Source organism: Merops nubicus, unplaced genomic scaffold, assembly GCF_000691845.1.
Source record: "Merops nubicus isolate BGI_N331 unplaced genomic scaffold, ASM69184v1 scaffold40932, whole genome shotgun sequence".
Classification (NCBI taxonomy): domain Eukaryota; kingdom Metazoa; phylum Chordata; class Aves; order Coraciiformes; family Meropidae; genus Merops; species Merops nubicus.
In genome coordinates, this window is record NW_008593975.1 from 23,357 (window position 1) to 39,141 (window position 15,785).

The 15,785-nt window shown below is 36.8% G+C and overlaps 1 protein-coding gene across 1 annotated transcript; it reads left to right on the forward strand.

Moving 5' to 3' along the window:
* Positions 1-3,226: 3,226 nt before the first annotated feature.
* Positions 3,227-14,074, forward strand: ASPN (asporin). The gene is made up of 7 exons (XM_008935565.1): positions 3,227-3,473; positions 5,166-5,278; positions 8,368-8,581; positions 8,971-9,081; positions 11,449-11,542; positions 13,246-13,384; positions 13,600-14,074. The coding sequence occupies exons 1-7, from the start codon at positions 3,227-3,229 to the stop codon at positions 13,795-13,797; spliced, it is 1,116 nt and encodes a 371-aa protein (XP_008933813.1). The 3' UTR covers positions 13,798-14,074.
* The last annotated feature ends 1,711 nt before the right edge of the window (positions 14,075-15,785 follow it).

The following is a 15,785-nucleotide window of genomic DNA, read 5'->3' on the forward strand; positions in this document are numbered from 1 at the left end:
CTGTGACATCACCTGCATTTAATTAGTTATAAATGGTAAGTATTATCCTAAACTAACAGCATAAAAATTTCCAGTCTTCCACATGTTGTATGGCAAATATGAATTTTGGTAAAGCTCATCACAGTGGTGAGGATAAGTATGTCCTAAACAATTAGTACAGCGATTTTAGGATTGTTACATACTTGAGAAAAGAAGTGAGCCTTACAGCATCTCTACATTCAGTTACCTCCTTTTGGGGTGGCTAGTGTTCCAGCGAAAAGGTGCTGTTCACACACTTTTGTACTGAAGGAGAAGTAGGACTGCTATAAAGGTGGTGTAATGAAGAGTTGTATGAGCCCTCCTCAGATTTGCTATGCTCTTTCTCAAACTCATCTTCAGTGTTCTACTCTGTAAAAATGAGAATGGACAAAGCCAGACTTTGTCCAAGCAACAAGCATCTGTTCAGGGTGTTATCCAACAGGACAACTGAGCCTGTCTAAGAGCTTGGCTATGTCAAGAGTGGCTGTTCCACCTCTTCCTCCCTCTCTCTGTTTAATGTTCCAACCCCCTAAACAGGGCTGCTCCACCCATTCCTTTGAGCTCTGATTCTCAGACTGATACTGGCTCTGACATTCAGACTGATTTGGTTTGTTCACTCAGAAAGAATGTGTTGGTTTTTTTGTGTTTTGTTTTGTTTTGTTTTCTTGCTCACACTTGGTTTATGCTGGTTTAGTGAGTTAAATCAGCTCAGTGAACAGCCTGAGTGGAAGAGCTGGCATGACAGAACTCAAAGTATGTACCTGGGAGCAGAACCAGCCTCAAGTGGCAGCAGTGGACAAAGTGGATACAGCTGTATTCATACTTTCTGAAACAATTAAATATTTCATCAAATTATCAGTATAAAATAATTAATTGAAGTATTTCCAGAAAGATCACTCAGATCTTGGATTTTAGGCTTGCATTTTCTTTTAGTTCTCTTACTCTTCAAGTTTAAGCATGCAGAAAGTTTATATAAGTTCTTTGACATAAGCTTTAGAGTCAGAGCATTTCTCTAGAGATGTATCAATGAGATGTATCAACATCTGTTTACTGGGACTCTCAAGACATCAGCAAGGAGAAACAAATAAACAAACAAACCAATCTCTGTAAAATCCAGTTCTTTAGAATCTGCTTTTTGGCAATTCTTTGGCCAATGCAAACCTGGATTCAAACTCCATTACCACCCCTAACTACAAAGCCAATTGGCAATCAAGATTTCCTAACAGCAAAATAAGAAGAGGAAACAAGGGTTTTTTTGCTTTAGTTTTAAAAAAAAAAAAAAAAAAAAAAAAAAGTATTACCATTCAGGCTTCCTTCTGTAAAGGGACTTGTTTTGAAGAGAGCTAACTCACAGGACTAATACCTGTCATTGATGACATAATTGAACACTACTTTTCTAGAACTGTTAGTGAGCAGCATATACTTTTCAAGAGTTCCAAATGGCCACTAATGCAATCACAGCCTCAACCTTTTCATAGTTTGAAATTGTAATTAGTTTTTTGAATAACCTAAAAGGAAATACGCAATCCATTTGCTACTAGGTTCAAGTGTGGAAACAGATTTTTAAATTGTTTCATAAGACAACTTCCTAGCACCAGACCCATGTAGAATGTACACGAAAGATTATATTTTAGATTCAGTAAAGCTATACCTCCAATGCCTATCACAGAGACGTCAGCGAGGACTTAGAAGCCAGATGTCCCAAGACACGATACATGCTACACGCAGAACCATACCCGATATCCTACATGCAGGAATCGTACAATACCACTGAATAAAGCACAGGGAGTTCTGACACAATATCCAAGCAGGCAGGGGAAGACCAGCCTGAGTGTCCAGCTGTGAAATCCCAGCCATCAAAACACATGTCCAAAGATAATGAGAACTTGCAAGCCTTAAAGGCTTCAAACTCCTTATCTTCCAATCAATGTTATGACCAAGGTATTGAACATTTAAACTGTTTTGCTGAAGCTGAAATACAAGATTGAAAGGGCCGAATCTTTCAAAGGTCTACCAGCCAGACATGGGTGCAGATATGTCTCTCTCTCAAAAAAGTAGGTTCCACATCTTGTTCTCAGCACTGTTCAAAGACTCTTTCAAGAAAACATTGCCTAGGATGGGAAGTACAACTATAAAATTATTTTTAGAAATATTAGAAGAGAACATTATTTTGAACACAAATGCAAATATGTGGGGAAAATACACGACGATTCTTTTTAGAGATTGCTAAATCAGTACTCAAATGAGCATACAACTGGAAGACTGAAATCAAAATTAAACTTACAGTCATATGCTGCATACACACAAGATAGCACGTTGTGCTTCTCTTTTTAGACACATTTGGGGGAAGGAGTCATTGCATTCTTTTCAAAAGGGTGAATTTCATGTAATCTAAATACTGTTAGCTTTTTTCTTTTTATACACTCTGAAACAGTTTTAGTAGTAGCAACGTATACAACACACAGCATTTTAATGCTGTTAAGAACCATATGCAAGACATCAAAATGACCTCATACAGAAAAGAAGCCAAACAAACAAAACCTCAGAATTTTGAATAAGCCAAGTCAACACCCTTGTACAACACAGCATGCTCCTTTTCCTGTGACTGAGGACCAATGACAAAATGTCTACATAAAGACATTTTTCAGCCATAAACAGATCAGTAAGCATTTATTAGGTGATCAAACAAGGATTGACATCCATTTAGTATTTTGCTAAAGAGGACTATGACAGTCTAAATAGAAACATCTTTATAAGCAGGAAATGCATAAGAAAACTTACAGCAGCCCCTCTTGGTCCAGATAGGGTGCTGTAGGATCCAAACAACTTCTGGAATTGGGTTTCGGAAAGGAACAAAGCAGAGCTGACAGCTGAATCTACAGTCTTTTCTCACAGAGTTGCAAAACATCCTGAGGCATTTCTTACTATCTCTGTTTTCTTTTGCATCTAGTTTTAGAGGAGTATTTGGTCAATAAAATCATCTTTAGAATAAAACCAGAGTACGCAGAAATCCTCCAAGGGTTTTGAACTCTGGATCATTATTACTCCAGTAATACCAGATACTGTAGAACTTTATTCCTGGTTTTCCCAGTCAGGTGTGTAAGGTAAATAGTTTAATACCTTTATTTGTTGTGTTACATTCACTGATTTTTGTGCTTGGTTTTGTTTGTTTACTGTCCCCTTCAAGATTGGCTATCCTGATTAAGACATGAAAGAATACACGCTCCTTCTCTTCTTGGCTTTGTGCTCTGCCAAACCTTTCACTGGTCCTTCATATTTTACACTAAAGAATATGATGCTCCAAGATATGGAAGAAGACGACGATGATGACGATGATGACAATTCTCTATTTCCAACAACTGAACCAATTATACCACTCATTCCTTTTGATCTGTTCCCGACATGCCCCTTTGGGTGCCAGTGCTATGTGAGAGTTGTTCATTGCTCTGACCTAGGTAAGAATGAATTTATGTGTCTGTTCTCCACCAGCCTCTCTTTTGGAGAATTTGCCTTTTAAAAGATGAATTTTACAGTTCCATAAATTGCATGTATACACATATTCCTGTACTAACTATTTGCAAAAGGACCTTGCCTTTTTTTAGTTACACTTGCAAACCATATCTGATTCATGTTCAGCAACTACTTTGTGTCCAGCGCTTTTCGCAACATAAACATTTTCCTAGTTCATGTGCATCAAGTTATAAAATTACTAAGCTGCTATAGCCACCTTTCATTAGCACTGACTTCTGTCAGTAACAACCTGGAATGGAAAGGCATTTAGAATATGTAACATATAACTGTACAACTATTTAACTGAACAGTGATTTGGGTTAGTAAGTACATCATAATCTACACAGCTTTTTATGCATGAAGAGAAAAATCACAGAATGTAAAAATTCGTATATTTACATTTTAGATTACACTTTCTCCTCTTTTATTTGCATGTAGTTATATGCAAACAGAAAAGCAGAAAAGTTCGCTTTAGCTATTAGACTTCTCAAAAAAGACTATGGTTGAAGAAGCACTTCATTCACAACTACAAAGCAATAGGCCAAATGACAAGAAAACATAATAAAAGAAGAAGAGGCCATAAATAAACCACAAGGGTAATCAAAGGACTATGCTCCTGCCACTAGCACAGTGACAATGACATTCATTCTCATCAGAGCTCCACCACCACCCTAAACTTAACCCTAGACCCCTCAAATCTTACAAACATTGAGTTAATACATAGATTGCTATGTTTGTTTAAAATGTGTCATTATTAAGGAACCAAACCAAACTTCTGCTGACGGCAATAAACTGCAGTTATTGCATTTGCTTTAGAAATTGCAAACCCCCTTGAGTTCACACACAGGAAAAAAAAAACTGTTAACAGTCTTCATCTTTGAATAACTGTTATCTATTAATTTTGGGGCAATTGTTAATAAACGGGACCAGCATTTAACATTTGATGCATCAGCATTTCCACTGAAAACTGAATTACTATCCCTTGCTAGTCTCTTCTGCTGATTCAGGACCTCAGATGGCATGAACTGAAGTGTTCTTGTAATTGAACAATTAACTGGATCGGTGAATTTATACAACTGATAATTAAGTACTGGCAGCTGGAAGACCATCCTTTGTCCACTTTTACCATGAATACATTCCTCAGCCCCGACGTCAACCACACAGCTACATGAGCAACCCCAACTCCAGCAGTACAATGGAGTGTGGAGGTAGGAAGGAAGCAAGGACTGAGCAGCAAGCGCTAAAAGCCACCACAACAGCCCTGTCCCCCAGCCCACCACAGCCCCAGATCCTCCGAGGGCTGCTCGCTCCTGAGACTTTGGCAGTTTCCCTGTAGAACAACCAGGGCTCTGGGGCTACTTGTTTCACAGATGCAATGAGCGCCACATTCAAGTTTTTCGTGGTCAGGGGCAGAACCAGTTTCTCCTGAAACTACCCACACATTTTTGTCACACATTTGTATACAATTAGTTCCTCTCATTACCAAATATTCCCTTCTGTCCTTTGCTTTATGGCTGTTTGTATTTTCTTTCTCATGATAATTATCAATCTTACTCTGTTTTGCTGTTCAGCAAATAATTTCTTTGGACTTACATACAGGCACATAACGATTCTGTTTCTGTCACATACTTAAATAGGTTTGACATCAATACCTCGCAACATCCCACCAGATACTCGTATGATTGACCTCCAAAACAACAAAATTAAAGAGGTCAAGGAAAACGATCTCCGAGGACTCACATCACTTTATGTAAGTTTGCTGTTTTCTAAGATTGAAATCATATTTAGCAATGAGAAATAGTTTCATACTTTAAAATATAAATGGTATTTTTTCTCCAATAGTATCCATAAGAACAGTCCAATACCTGCATATTTGCTATGCTCCTGCATAATAAGAATGAAATTTATTTGAGCTGTAAGATATATGCTACTTTTTACAACATCCAGTGATGACAGACAGTAAGAAGTATTCTACATTCTACAACGTCCATGCCATATCTGCCTCACCAAACAGATCCTCAAGATTTCTTCAGTCTTTAGCACGCACAGAAATATTTCTTACATTTTAAATGTTGCAAGACAAGCACTCCTTTCTTATCTGCTTAGCTGTAAAAAATCAGAAAGATCCTAATCTCACCGGAGAAGTAGAACGGTATTTTCTGAGAGCATTTTCAAAAGCACACAGCACACAACTTAGACACCACTGAAACTAATGTTACAAATCCATTTGACCTGACCAGAAAACAGAGTGACACTGAATCACTGAAAAAGTCAGGGGCTTTACTACTAGTCTTTAACATGCTCAAGCATGCACATAGAGACAGGCTTTAAAATAAGCATCGCTGGCAACTGATAAACCTAGATACTTAGAGTACCCAATAATCCTGTTTTATAATGAAAGAAAATAAGAGTCTCAGACGCCTGGGAAGGCAGATGAAATCTGATATACTTACTTCCATGAGGTGTCAATCTAGATCCAGTACCAACGGATCTTGACAGTTTTTTAATTTTCATTGTAAAAACGACAAATCTGTTTCACAAGCTAGACATTCTGTTCCATATTAGGATGACATGAAACACACAGTAAACTAACATGAAACAAATCCTTTCCAGTCAGTATTTGGTTTCTGAGCAAGAATCGAAAATTTACCAGATCTAAGTGTTTACAAATGAGTTTACAAGTTGTTAATTATTATGGGTTAAACTAGGATAGAAAAAAAATTGGAATCCTGTAAGTTCATTACTTGCAACAAAGTGTTTCAAATTCAGAAATGGTGTGACCAGCAGGAGTAGGGAGGTGCCCGTGCCCTGGACTTGGCACTCATGAGACCGCACCTCGAGTCCTGTGTCCAGTTTTGGGCACCACAGGACAAGAAAGACATTGAGGTGCTGGGGCGGGTCCAGAGAAGGGCAACAGGGCTGGTGAGAGGGCTGGAAAACATGCCTTATGAGGAGCGGCTGGGGGAACTGGGGTTGTTTAGTCTGGAGAAGAGGAGACTGAGCAATAACCTTATTGCTCTTTACAACTACCTAAAAGGAGGTTGTGGTGAGGCCCGTGTTGGTCTCTTCTCCCAAATTACTGATGATAGGACGAGAGGAAATAGCCTCAAATTGCACCAGGGGAGGTTTCGATTGGATATTAGGGAGAATTTCTTCCCTGAGAGAGTGGTCAAGCATTGGAACAGGCTGGGCAGGGAGGTGGTGAAGTCACCGTCCCTGGAGGTGTTCAAAAAAGGTGTTCAAGTAGATGTGGCACATGAGGCTATGGTCTAGTGGTCAGAGAAATGTTGGGATGAAGGTTGGACTTGATGATCCTACAGGTCCTTTCCAATGATAGTGATTCTATGATTCTATGATCTCCTGTCTGAGTATAGAATGGTCTTACCAGCAAGTTAGGGGTAAACACACTAACTGTGGTTTATATTCAGTATAAAAGATCATATAGAAACTAACTTGCAATGACAGAGAAAGCCCCTGGAATCCATCAGCAGTCAGGTGGTGAAGTCACCGTCCCTGGAGGTGTTCAAAAAAGGTGTTCAAGTAGATGTGGCACATGAGGCTATGGTCTAGTGGTCAGAGAAATGTTGGGATGAAGGTTGGACTTGATGATCCTACAGGTCCTTTCCAATGATAGTGATTCTATGATTCTATGATCTCCTGTCTGAGTATAGAATGGTCTTACCAGCAAGTTAGGGGTAAACACACTAACTGTGGTTTATATTCAGTATAAAAGATCATATAGAAACTAACTTGCAATGACAGAGAAAGCCCCTGGAATCCATCAGCAGTCACCCCGCTGTATATTTGAGTCACAACTTAACTATGTGATAACATTAAACTCTGAGCTGTTTTCATTTTTCTCATCAGCTAATTTGTGGCAAAGTCTAACGAAATTTTTACTGAAAGCAAAGTTTACTTTGTACAACTTGTCTGAGCACTCATCTGCTTACCAAAGGCACAGATGGCAACCTGGAATAAGAAGCAGCATTTCCTGTTTATTTGCTCAAGTTATCCTCATTTTTTTCTGGGAAAAAAAGATTAATTCTGGTTTGCTCTACTTTTTCTCTTTCCCACAATTCCAGAGAGCAGACGACTTATCAATAGCTCAAAGAAGTAAATAAAGAACAAAAATGAATAGTCTAGGTATGAAAATGCAGAGATGTGATTTGATATGTAAAATAGTTTCAGTTAACTCATATTTTGTTGTGTGTGGTAACTCATAACAAATTCTCTGATAATACATAGCAACCACAAACAAAAACTTGTTCCAGAAAGGAGTACTGTACTGTACAGAGGAAAGAGATTTAAATTCATAGGAGTTGAAAGTGGCAAATAAGATACAAATTCATGTGTGTTTATCAGTTTTACCCAGACATTAACTTTTAAGAAATTCATATTAAACCCCTGATATTTATTTTGCAGCATTATGCTGAAACAGAAGATGAAACTCTTAGTTTTGAGGCTTTGTTTGCATTAAGGAAAAACAACAAAAGAACATAATCCCCATACAATCCCACACAACACATGAAGACAAACATTGTTTTGCAAATGCTTCTCATTGTCCATTGGCACCTTGTCAGCTCTGACTAGCTTTTCTCTACCTTCCAGTTGATGCTCCAGTCTCTAGATTCTTTTTTGGTTTTCACAGTCAATTTAAATGCCCAAAGTACATACTAAATGCTCGGTTTGGTAATACCAGAAGTTTGGTATGATGAAAAAATAAAATATTTTAAATACTTAATTGTTAAAATATATATTGAATTAATGGCTTAAAATTCATAATCATAACGTTCCTGTACAAAGACATTGTATTCTCACTGCTCTTCCCATTTCTCACAGGCACTGGCATTGAACAACAATAAAATAACAAAGATCCATCCAAAAGCCTTTCAAGCAACAAAGAAACTACGACGACTGTACTTGTCCCATAACCAGCTAACTGAGATTCCAACAAATCTACCGAAAACTTTAACAGAGCTCAGAATTCATGCTAATAAGGTTAAGAAAATCCACAAGGACGCATTTAAAGGAATGCAATCTCTACATGTTTTAGGTAATTCCAACTAAGTAGAAAAGAAAATGTCTGTATAGAAAAAAATGTAACATACTAGATAGAATTGCTATTCAAACATTTCCCCACTGTCCAATTTCCTCATGAAGAGATAACTCTGATGTGGAAACTGTATCTTTTGCCATTTATTTTCAGTGTGAAGTTGTTACATAGGTCAAGTTTCTGGTAACCCTGCAAGCCAAGTCAGAGCCTTTATTCTCTGAAAGCTGTGATTTCCAGCCCTCAGAATAGGTAATCAAAGTTAAATAGTAATGCTTTGAACATCAGCAGTCATAAAAAAAAAAATTAAATCAGCTGTTCACAAATCAGGCTAACATACATAAGATTTCTATGGCATAAGTACTACTGTTTTTTTTTCCCCCCTTGGACAGAAATGAGTGCCAATCCTCTCGACAACAGTGGAATAGAGCCAGGAGCTTTTGAAGGAGTAAATATCTATCATATAAGAATTGCAGAAGCTAAACTAACTTCAATTCCTAAAGGTATGCTTTGTTTTACCTTTTCTACTTTACTCATGACAATATGCTGCTAAATAAAATGCTTTGACATCGATATGATTATTAAAATGCTCCCTAATTCACTTTTGTACTGTTCATTACTACCAGACCACCTTCTACCTTAGTTTTCCTTTTCCACTTAGCACCCAATGCTACAGCTCATGTACACAGGTTCGCTCCCCAGACCCCTCTCCTGCCCTCTCCCCACTCCTCTCAGAGCCATCCAGACATTCTTCTCAGGAGAATCAATGTGAAAAAAATTATGTCACTTCACTCTTTCACATTAGCCTCTCAAAAATCCTTACAAAGAAAGGATAAACCCCCTGGGGTTTGATCTGAATCGTAAAGGATAGAATCCTCACTTCCTTTAGGCATTTAAAATGAAACATCAAAACTTCTAGCTTCAATTTTGGATTTTCAAGTGACTCTAGCTCAAACATGCTCTGCAACATAATCACCTTAATGCAAAACCTAATACAGCATTTTATAGATCTCCTGATGGGTTTTTGCTAAGTAAAATTTAATATTAATATTTTCATTAAATTCAACATAGTAAACTACAAAATTAAGTCACTCCTCCATATAAAACAATCAACTTGTTATTTTGAGGTAATAATAAATGAAAACACTAACTTTACAAATCACCAACCTCCACATACCAAGAAGTAGCACAAAGGCACTCAATACAACACTCTACCTGAATTTTCTGTTGGGCACTGTAGCATTTAACCAAATTCTCATGATGTTCAATTGCTCAAAACTACTAGCTAAAAGAAAAAGGAAGGAAAGAAACCATAATACTGTAAGTTTTACCAATCATTAACTTACAGGAAAACTAAATTTTGGCCCCTAGGATATATATTTCTGGATCATTCAGATAAAGAATGTGTTTCTTATGAATTTAATCTCTTCCTGTAAACAGATATATGCAAAAGCATAGCTGTATAAGAGAACACTAAAAAAACGCCCTAACAACAAAAAAATTTGACACACCTCAATTATTAAGGTAACTTAGTTATCAGAAACTATCTGTCCACCTATGGTAACACTTCCCAACACACAAGAAAAAAAAGGACATTCTTCTAGTATCTTCATAATACTATCTCCTATCACTTATCAAAAAAGCCATACATAAAATGATTCAGATTTTGTCTTTGTTACAGATACATTTCCTTGAAGTAGACACAGCACGAGGTCCACTATGTGGTGTCGAATATACAAAGAAATAATAAACAAACAAGATTTCATGGTGAACACATGCTACACAAATGGAAACTAAGTTTTTAGATCCTTCTATCTGCAGATGGTATAATGACAGAAAAAGATTTTTGAAAAATCTAACTTACACCATGCACTTAAAATCTAAAACAGATAAATGGGTAGGCTTCCTTCTTAATATTGCAACTCAGACACAAAGCAGCGTCCAGCGGGATTGTAGGCTGGACACAAGGCAAACGAACACTCACAGGCACACCCCTCACAGCCTGTCAGCTGGCATAAGGACCAGCTGTGAGGCACACTGCTTCTTTCCATCAGAGTAATGCTACAGCCGACAGCAATGGCACTGGAGAGGTGCCCCCCCCTAAGCCAAGGTAGAAACAAATACCTGTGTTGTCTTGTTTGGTGTCAGGGTCCCACCTAGACAGATGCTTGTAAAACTGAACATATGACCAGCACATGGAAATTCAAACTTTTCACTGCCTTTCTCTGCGCCCACTAACAGGATATTGTAAAAAAGATTTTCTGTCTCCTGGCCCATGCACTGGCAGTTCTGAACTGGGATGATTCGGTCCCACATGAGAAAACATCCTGCATACGGGCACCAGGAAAGAGCACACCAGCTACCTCACTTTGCTTAGAGAATTCCAAAAGCTCTCCTCCCTGGTCACACCTTGGAACCTGTAACAGCACAATTGTTACAGCATTTCGGAGGAATTAGGTATCTACAAAAAACTTACAGGTTCCACAGGAGTAGGATTTTGACCACTGTTAGATAATTGCACATAACATACCATTTACATCTTGGACAGGTTACCCAAAACTAGATAAAAGCCATTATAAAGAAAGCTAATAAAATTTTACCAAATTTTGCAACTCTGAAATCTTAACATTAGCATATACATTACTTCATTTTATTTTAATGTTATTATTTTAAATCAAACTATGTTGATTTTTTTTTGGCAATGAACTTACTTGTACCTAACACCCATTTGTTTGATACAGACAACCTCCCCTCCCAAGATTCTTCACCAAATCCTAAACACAAAGGAAAGAAGCTGTTTGGAACATAATAAATATCCCAGTAGATATAAGTTGACATTTTTCTCATACTGTGCATTTGTTTTCCACCAGATTTGCCCTCCAGTCTACTAGAACTTCACTTAGATGACAATAAGATCACAGCAATCGAACTTGAAGATTTTAACCGGTATAAAGACCTTCAAAGGTAGAATTTCCCAGGTGGAATGCTTTTACTGGGTAAAATGTCGGACCCGGCAGGATCTTTTATTTGGTACTTCTTTTGTTAATGGGAGAAAAGAGGATTAAAAATTTTAAGTGCTTAAGTAAGAATTGCTGTAAATAAGACCAAACTTTAAATAAAACCCCCAAGCCTCCCCAAAAAGCTCCCAACCATTAGCCTTGTTATTACATGTCTCGACTACAATTTGCAGTAAATCGTTGTGTTAAGAACATCTCATTATGAAAAGTAATCATCAGAAATTCTTGCCTCATGGCACCTGAGTGTTATGTAGTATGGTGTGGATTTTACATAACAACTCCTCACTTGCTAGTGGTAATATGTCTCGATTAAGCACCGCACATATTTCTTATACTCAGAACATATGACTCTTGGTAATCACATGATTTACCAACAGAATTAGGTATCTTTCTCCAGCCTGGTTCCTACTGGGCCTAGGCATTTTAACTCCTTGGTCACTCATCTCACAAATAACCCCACAAATTGAGGTATACAGCAACACCAACTGATTTTTGTTTTAGGAACAGAATGCTTTTCTTGCAACTAAATTTATAGGGTCTAAGATTCAAAACAGCTTTTAAATTCTGAAGGTCTACGTGTACTGGAAGGAGACATTCCATACACACTCTGAAGAAAAATAGAAATGGATGGCATGAATAGGGAAATTTGAGACTTTTTTAATACAAACACATGGGAAAATGTTAAATTGTAAGAGGAGGTAAATTCACCTCCTGAAAACTAGACTGAGAAAAATACTGTTGTTGGTAAAGGAAACAACTTGATAACTGTTTCCAAACTTAACGATGTAACTTAAGAAGAAGAAAAAAAATGCATGTTTCTGAGGAATCTATCACTGATAGCGGATGAAAGAAGGAAGTTCTTTCTGTAAAGCTCCATTAAATACTCTGAAAATATGTCTGAGCACCACTGAATTTTGGATTTGGTGATAGAAACTATTATCAAAGAGTACTGAACTGTGTATAGATACCAACCTTAGTTTCTGAAGAAATCAAGAAAGGAGAAAAAGGGGATTGGAGAGTACATGGAAAGAGCATGTCCACATGGAGGTAGTGTGAATCTGAAACTGAATTCATCTTCTGAATCACCCTCCTAGCAACGCCGGCTAAAGTCTTACAGCAAAAGCCTAGCTACAGCCTAAATTAAGGAAAACATGGAAGTAAGAAAGAAGGTAGTCCTGCTTATTTCTAAAATAAAAAGTTTTGACTAAGCTACATATATAACTTTCTTTACAAAACTTGCTCTTCTTTGGCAGTTTATCAGAACATCACTTTTTACTACTGTGAGGCAGTACTACTCGATAAAAGTGCATAATTTATTTTACAAGCAGATTGGTTGATGTTTAGAATTTTAACTATTGCCACTAAAAGTCAAAAACTGTATGCAGCACTGGGCAGTTGCTCACATCAGGCTAGCTGCTGTGGTCCTTTAACTGGAGATGAAATTAAGAAAAAAATATTTGTGAGCTCAATGGTGCGCTTTTTTTTTTTTCTATGAGAAGTAACATTTCACCATCTCCACCCAGTTCTTTTTTTTCCCCTATGTTTATTCCTCTGTATTTCAGTCTTTAAAAAAAAATAAAAGTACGCTGAAGTATGCTGTTGTGAATCTCAATTAATCTTCAATTAAATGTTCCTTGTACAATTTTCTAGGCTAGGCCTTGGGAATAACAAAATCAAAGATGTGGAAAACGGAAGTTTTGCCAACATACCAAGTATACGTGAAATTCACCTTGAAAAGAATAAGCTCAAGAAAGTTCCTCCTGGATTACCCGAACTGAAATATCTGCAGGTCATATACTAACTTAATAATTTTGTGGGAGAGACTGTGGCAGGAGGGAGACGTTTTCTAAAGATTCAATACAAATTTTTAATTCCTGTTACTAGCAAGGTCTGCATCCAACTGATCTTATGGCAAACCTCAGTTATTTATATGCCAATGAATATTTAGGTATTTTTCCCATTTACATGCTAACTATTGTATTTTACTGTCTCTTATCGCTGCAGGTAGTCTTCCTTCATTCTAATCATATTGCCAAACTGGGAGTGAACGATTTCTGTCCAACAGGAAGAAGAAAGAAGAAAGCGTTATACAGCGGCATAAGCCTCTTCAATAATCCTGTAAAGTACTGGGAGGTTCAGCCCTCAACTTTCCGTTGCATTTTAGCCAGAAACAGTGTGCAACTTGGAAATTTCCTCAAGTGATACCAAAGGCAGACATTTCAAAAAGCAACTTGTTCAAATCAGTTCTACAATACTTGAAATTTGAAGAAAAATGCCAATTTTACACTATTCAAGCAGTTTACAAAGTATTACTATTGCAGAGATAATTAATTAGAAACAGTATGTTAGTAGGATCAATTGTATTATTTGACAATGTTCACTCTAGATCTGAGTAATTTAAAGAAAAGCCTTTATATATTATGGAAGGACTCTTGAAGTTGAACTGGAAACTATATTTGATGTTTCCTATTATAGATGTTAAATTCTTTACTTAAATCACATAGGTGTGAAATAGTCTCTCATTCAAATCTAAAACTCAAGCAGAAATTACTTTTTCCACAGTAAGGACCTTTTCCTCTGCCAGAAAGTCTTTTGAGAAAAGCTGCAAAAAAAATCAAGGACAACTTCTTGTGTTGTTTTTGATAACCAGCAAAGATGTAATAAAGAGGTACAGTACAGTGAGGTATTTTGTCTCTAAATGAGAGCATATTTTTATAATCTATTAAATGAGACAAAGGTGAGTTTCATATCAAGAACTAATGCAAAAACTTTTCCAAAAAAGTGTTTTCTTTTGTTTTATTTTGTTTTCGTTTTTTTCAACTTTAAGAGGGAAACGTCCTTCAGTGTTTTGCTATCATTATAATTTGATGCACTCTGAACATTAAAAAGTAGGATTCAAGATTTATCATATGCTAGAAGCTTAATAGGAATGATTATTAAACTCCCTTTAGGCCAGCACAACCATTTTCTTTTATCTATAACAATTGTAATCATGTTCTTCATTTATTTTTTTTCCTTTTTTTATATTTGACATCACACAGGTTAAGAATCCCTTGTAAGTACCTTAACATTTCTGAACGCAAGCAGATAGCTGGAACTCAATTGCCCTGACTTCTTACATAGGTCAGAACATAGACTTCTCAATCCTGACAGTACTGTATAAAATGGATATTTTATATATCTATTTAGTGTATATTTGCTATTTGGATTCAAAATAAATTAAATAAACTTAAAGAATACTTGTATTTATATTCTTGATTACATGATAGGTCATGCCCAAACATTCAGAGATATTCACCAAACATCTTTCTGACTCTTCTCTAGTTATTTTCTCTATTCTTCTTTTTTCCAAATCTATATACCTTGCAGACCATTTATCACTGCCGTTCCTCACAAAGTTAAAAATCTGACGCTTTATTTGAAGCAGCTACAGGAGATGACACAGACTAGTAGAAGAAAATACTACACAGAAATCAAGCAATTCCAAATATCACAGCATTTCTACCACCTACCTAAGTACACTAAGAAATAAGCATCAAGATGAACAAATGATTATTTTCTTCTTCTTGGTCTCTTCGTATTTAATATTTTGTTAGCACCACTGTGCTGTTGAGACAAAATCACATGGGGAAGGGAGGGAGAGTGGGCCAGGGCAGGCTTCTATTGAAAATTTGGTTTTGCAAACAGCAATTCTGTAAAACACTTCAAAGCAGAATAAAAAAACAAAACACTAAACGAAACACAAACCCTGAAACAAATCTGCAGGTCACCAAGAATGTTTCCATTCTTGGCTTCTGAAGATGCTTATAAGGAATGTGTTTCCTCACAAATAACGGGAGGAAAGCAGTGATCAACACTAAAAGTAGTAATTAATGAGCATATTCTTCATCAGTTGGTATAGTTTATCTTCTTTAGCCACAGCTATGTCATCATGTGTGAAGAACTATGATATCTAAACATGGACAGGTGTTAAAAGATGAGCCTGGTGTAGATATAGGAAAAAAGGGAATATCTTCAGAAGATTTTTCCAGTAGGGAATGTTATTACACTCATAGGAGACACAGAACTGTTGATGCAGAGTTCATACAGAGAATGAATTCCAGGAATTCTGTAATTTTCTGTAATGAAAGAACCAGGAGTTCTGTAATTCCAGACTGCAACTCTGCAATCATAGAATCATAGAATCATTT

Coding starts and splice junctions, on each gene's coding strand:
- ASPN (XM_008935565.1), top strand. CDS start 3,227: ATGAAAGAATACACGCTCCTTCTCTTCTTGGCTTTGTGCTCTGCCAAA. Junction 3,474..5,165: donor TGTTCATTGCTCTGACCTAG/GTAAGAATGAAT, acceptor ATACTTAAATAG/GTTTGACATCAATACCTCGC. Junction 13,385..13,599: donor CCGAACTGAAATATCTGCAG/GTCATATACTAA, acceptor TTATCGCTGCAG/GTAGTCTTCCTTCATTCTAA.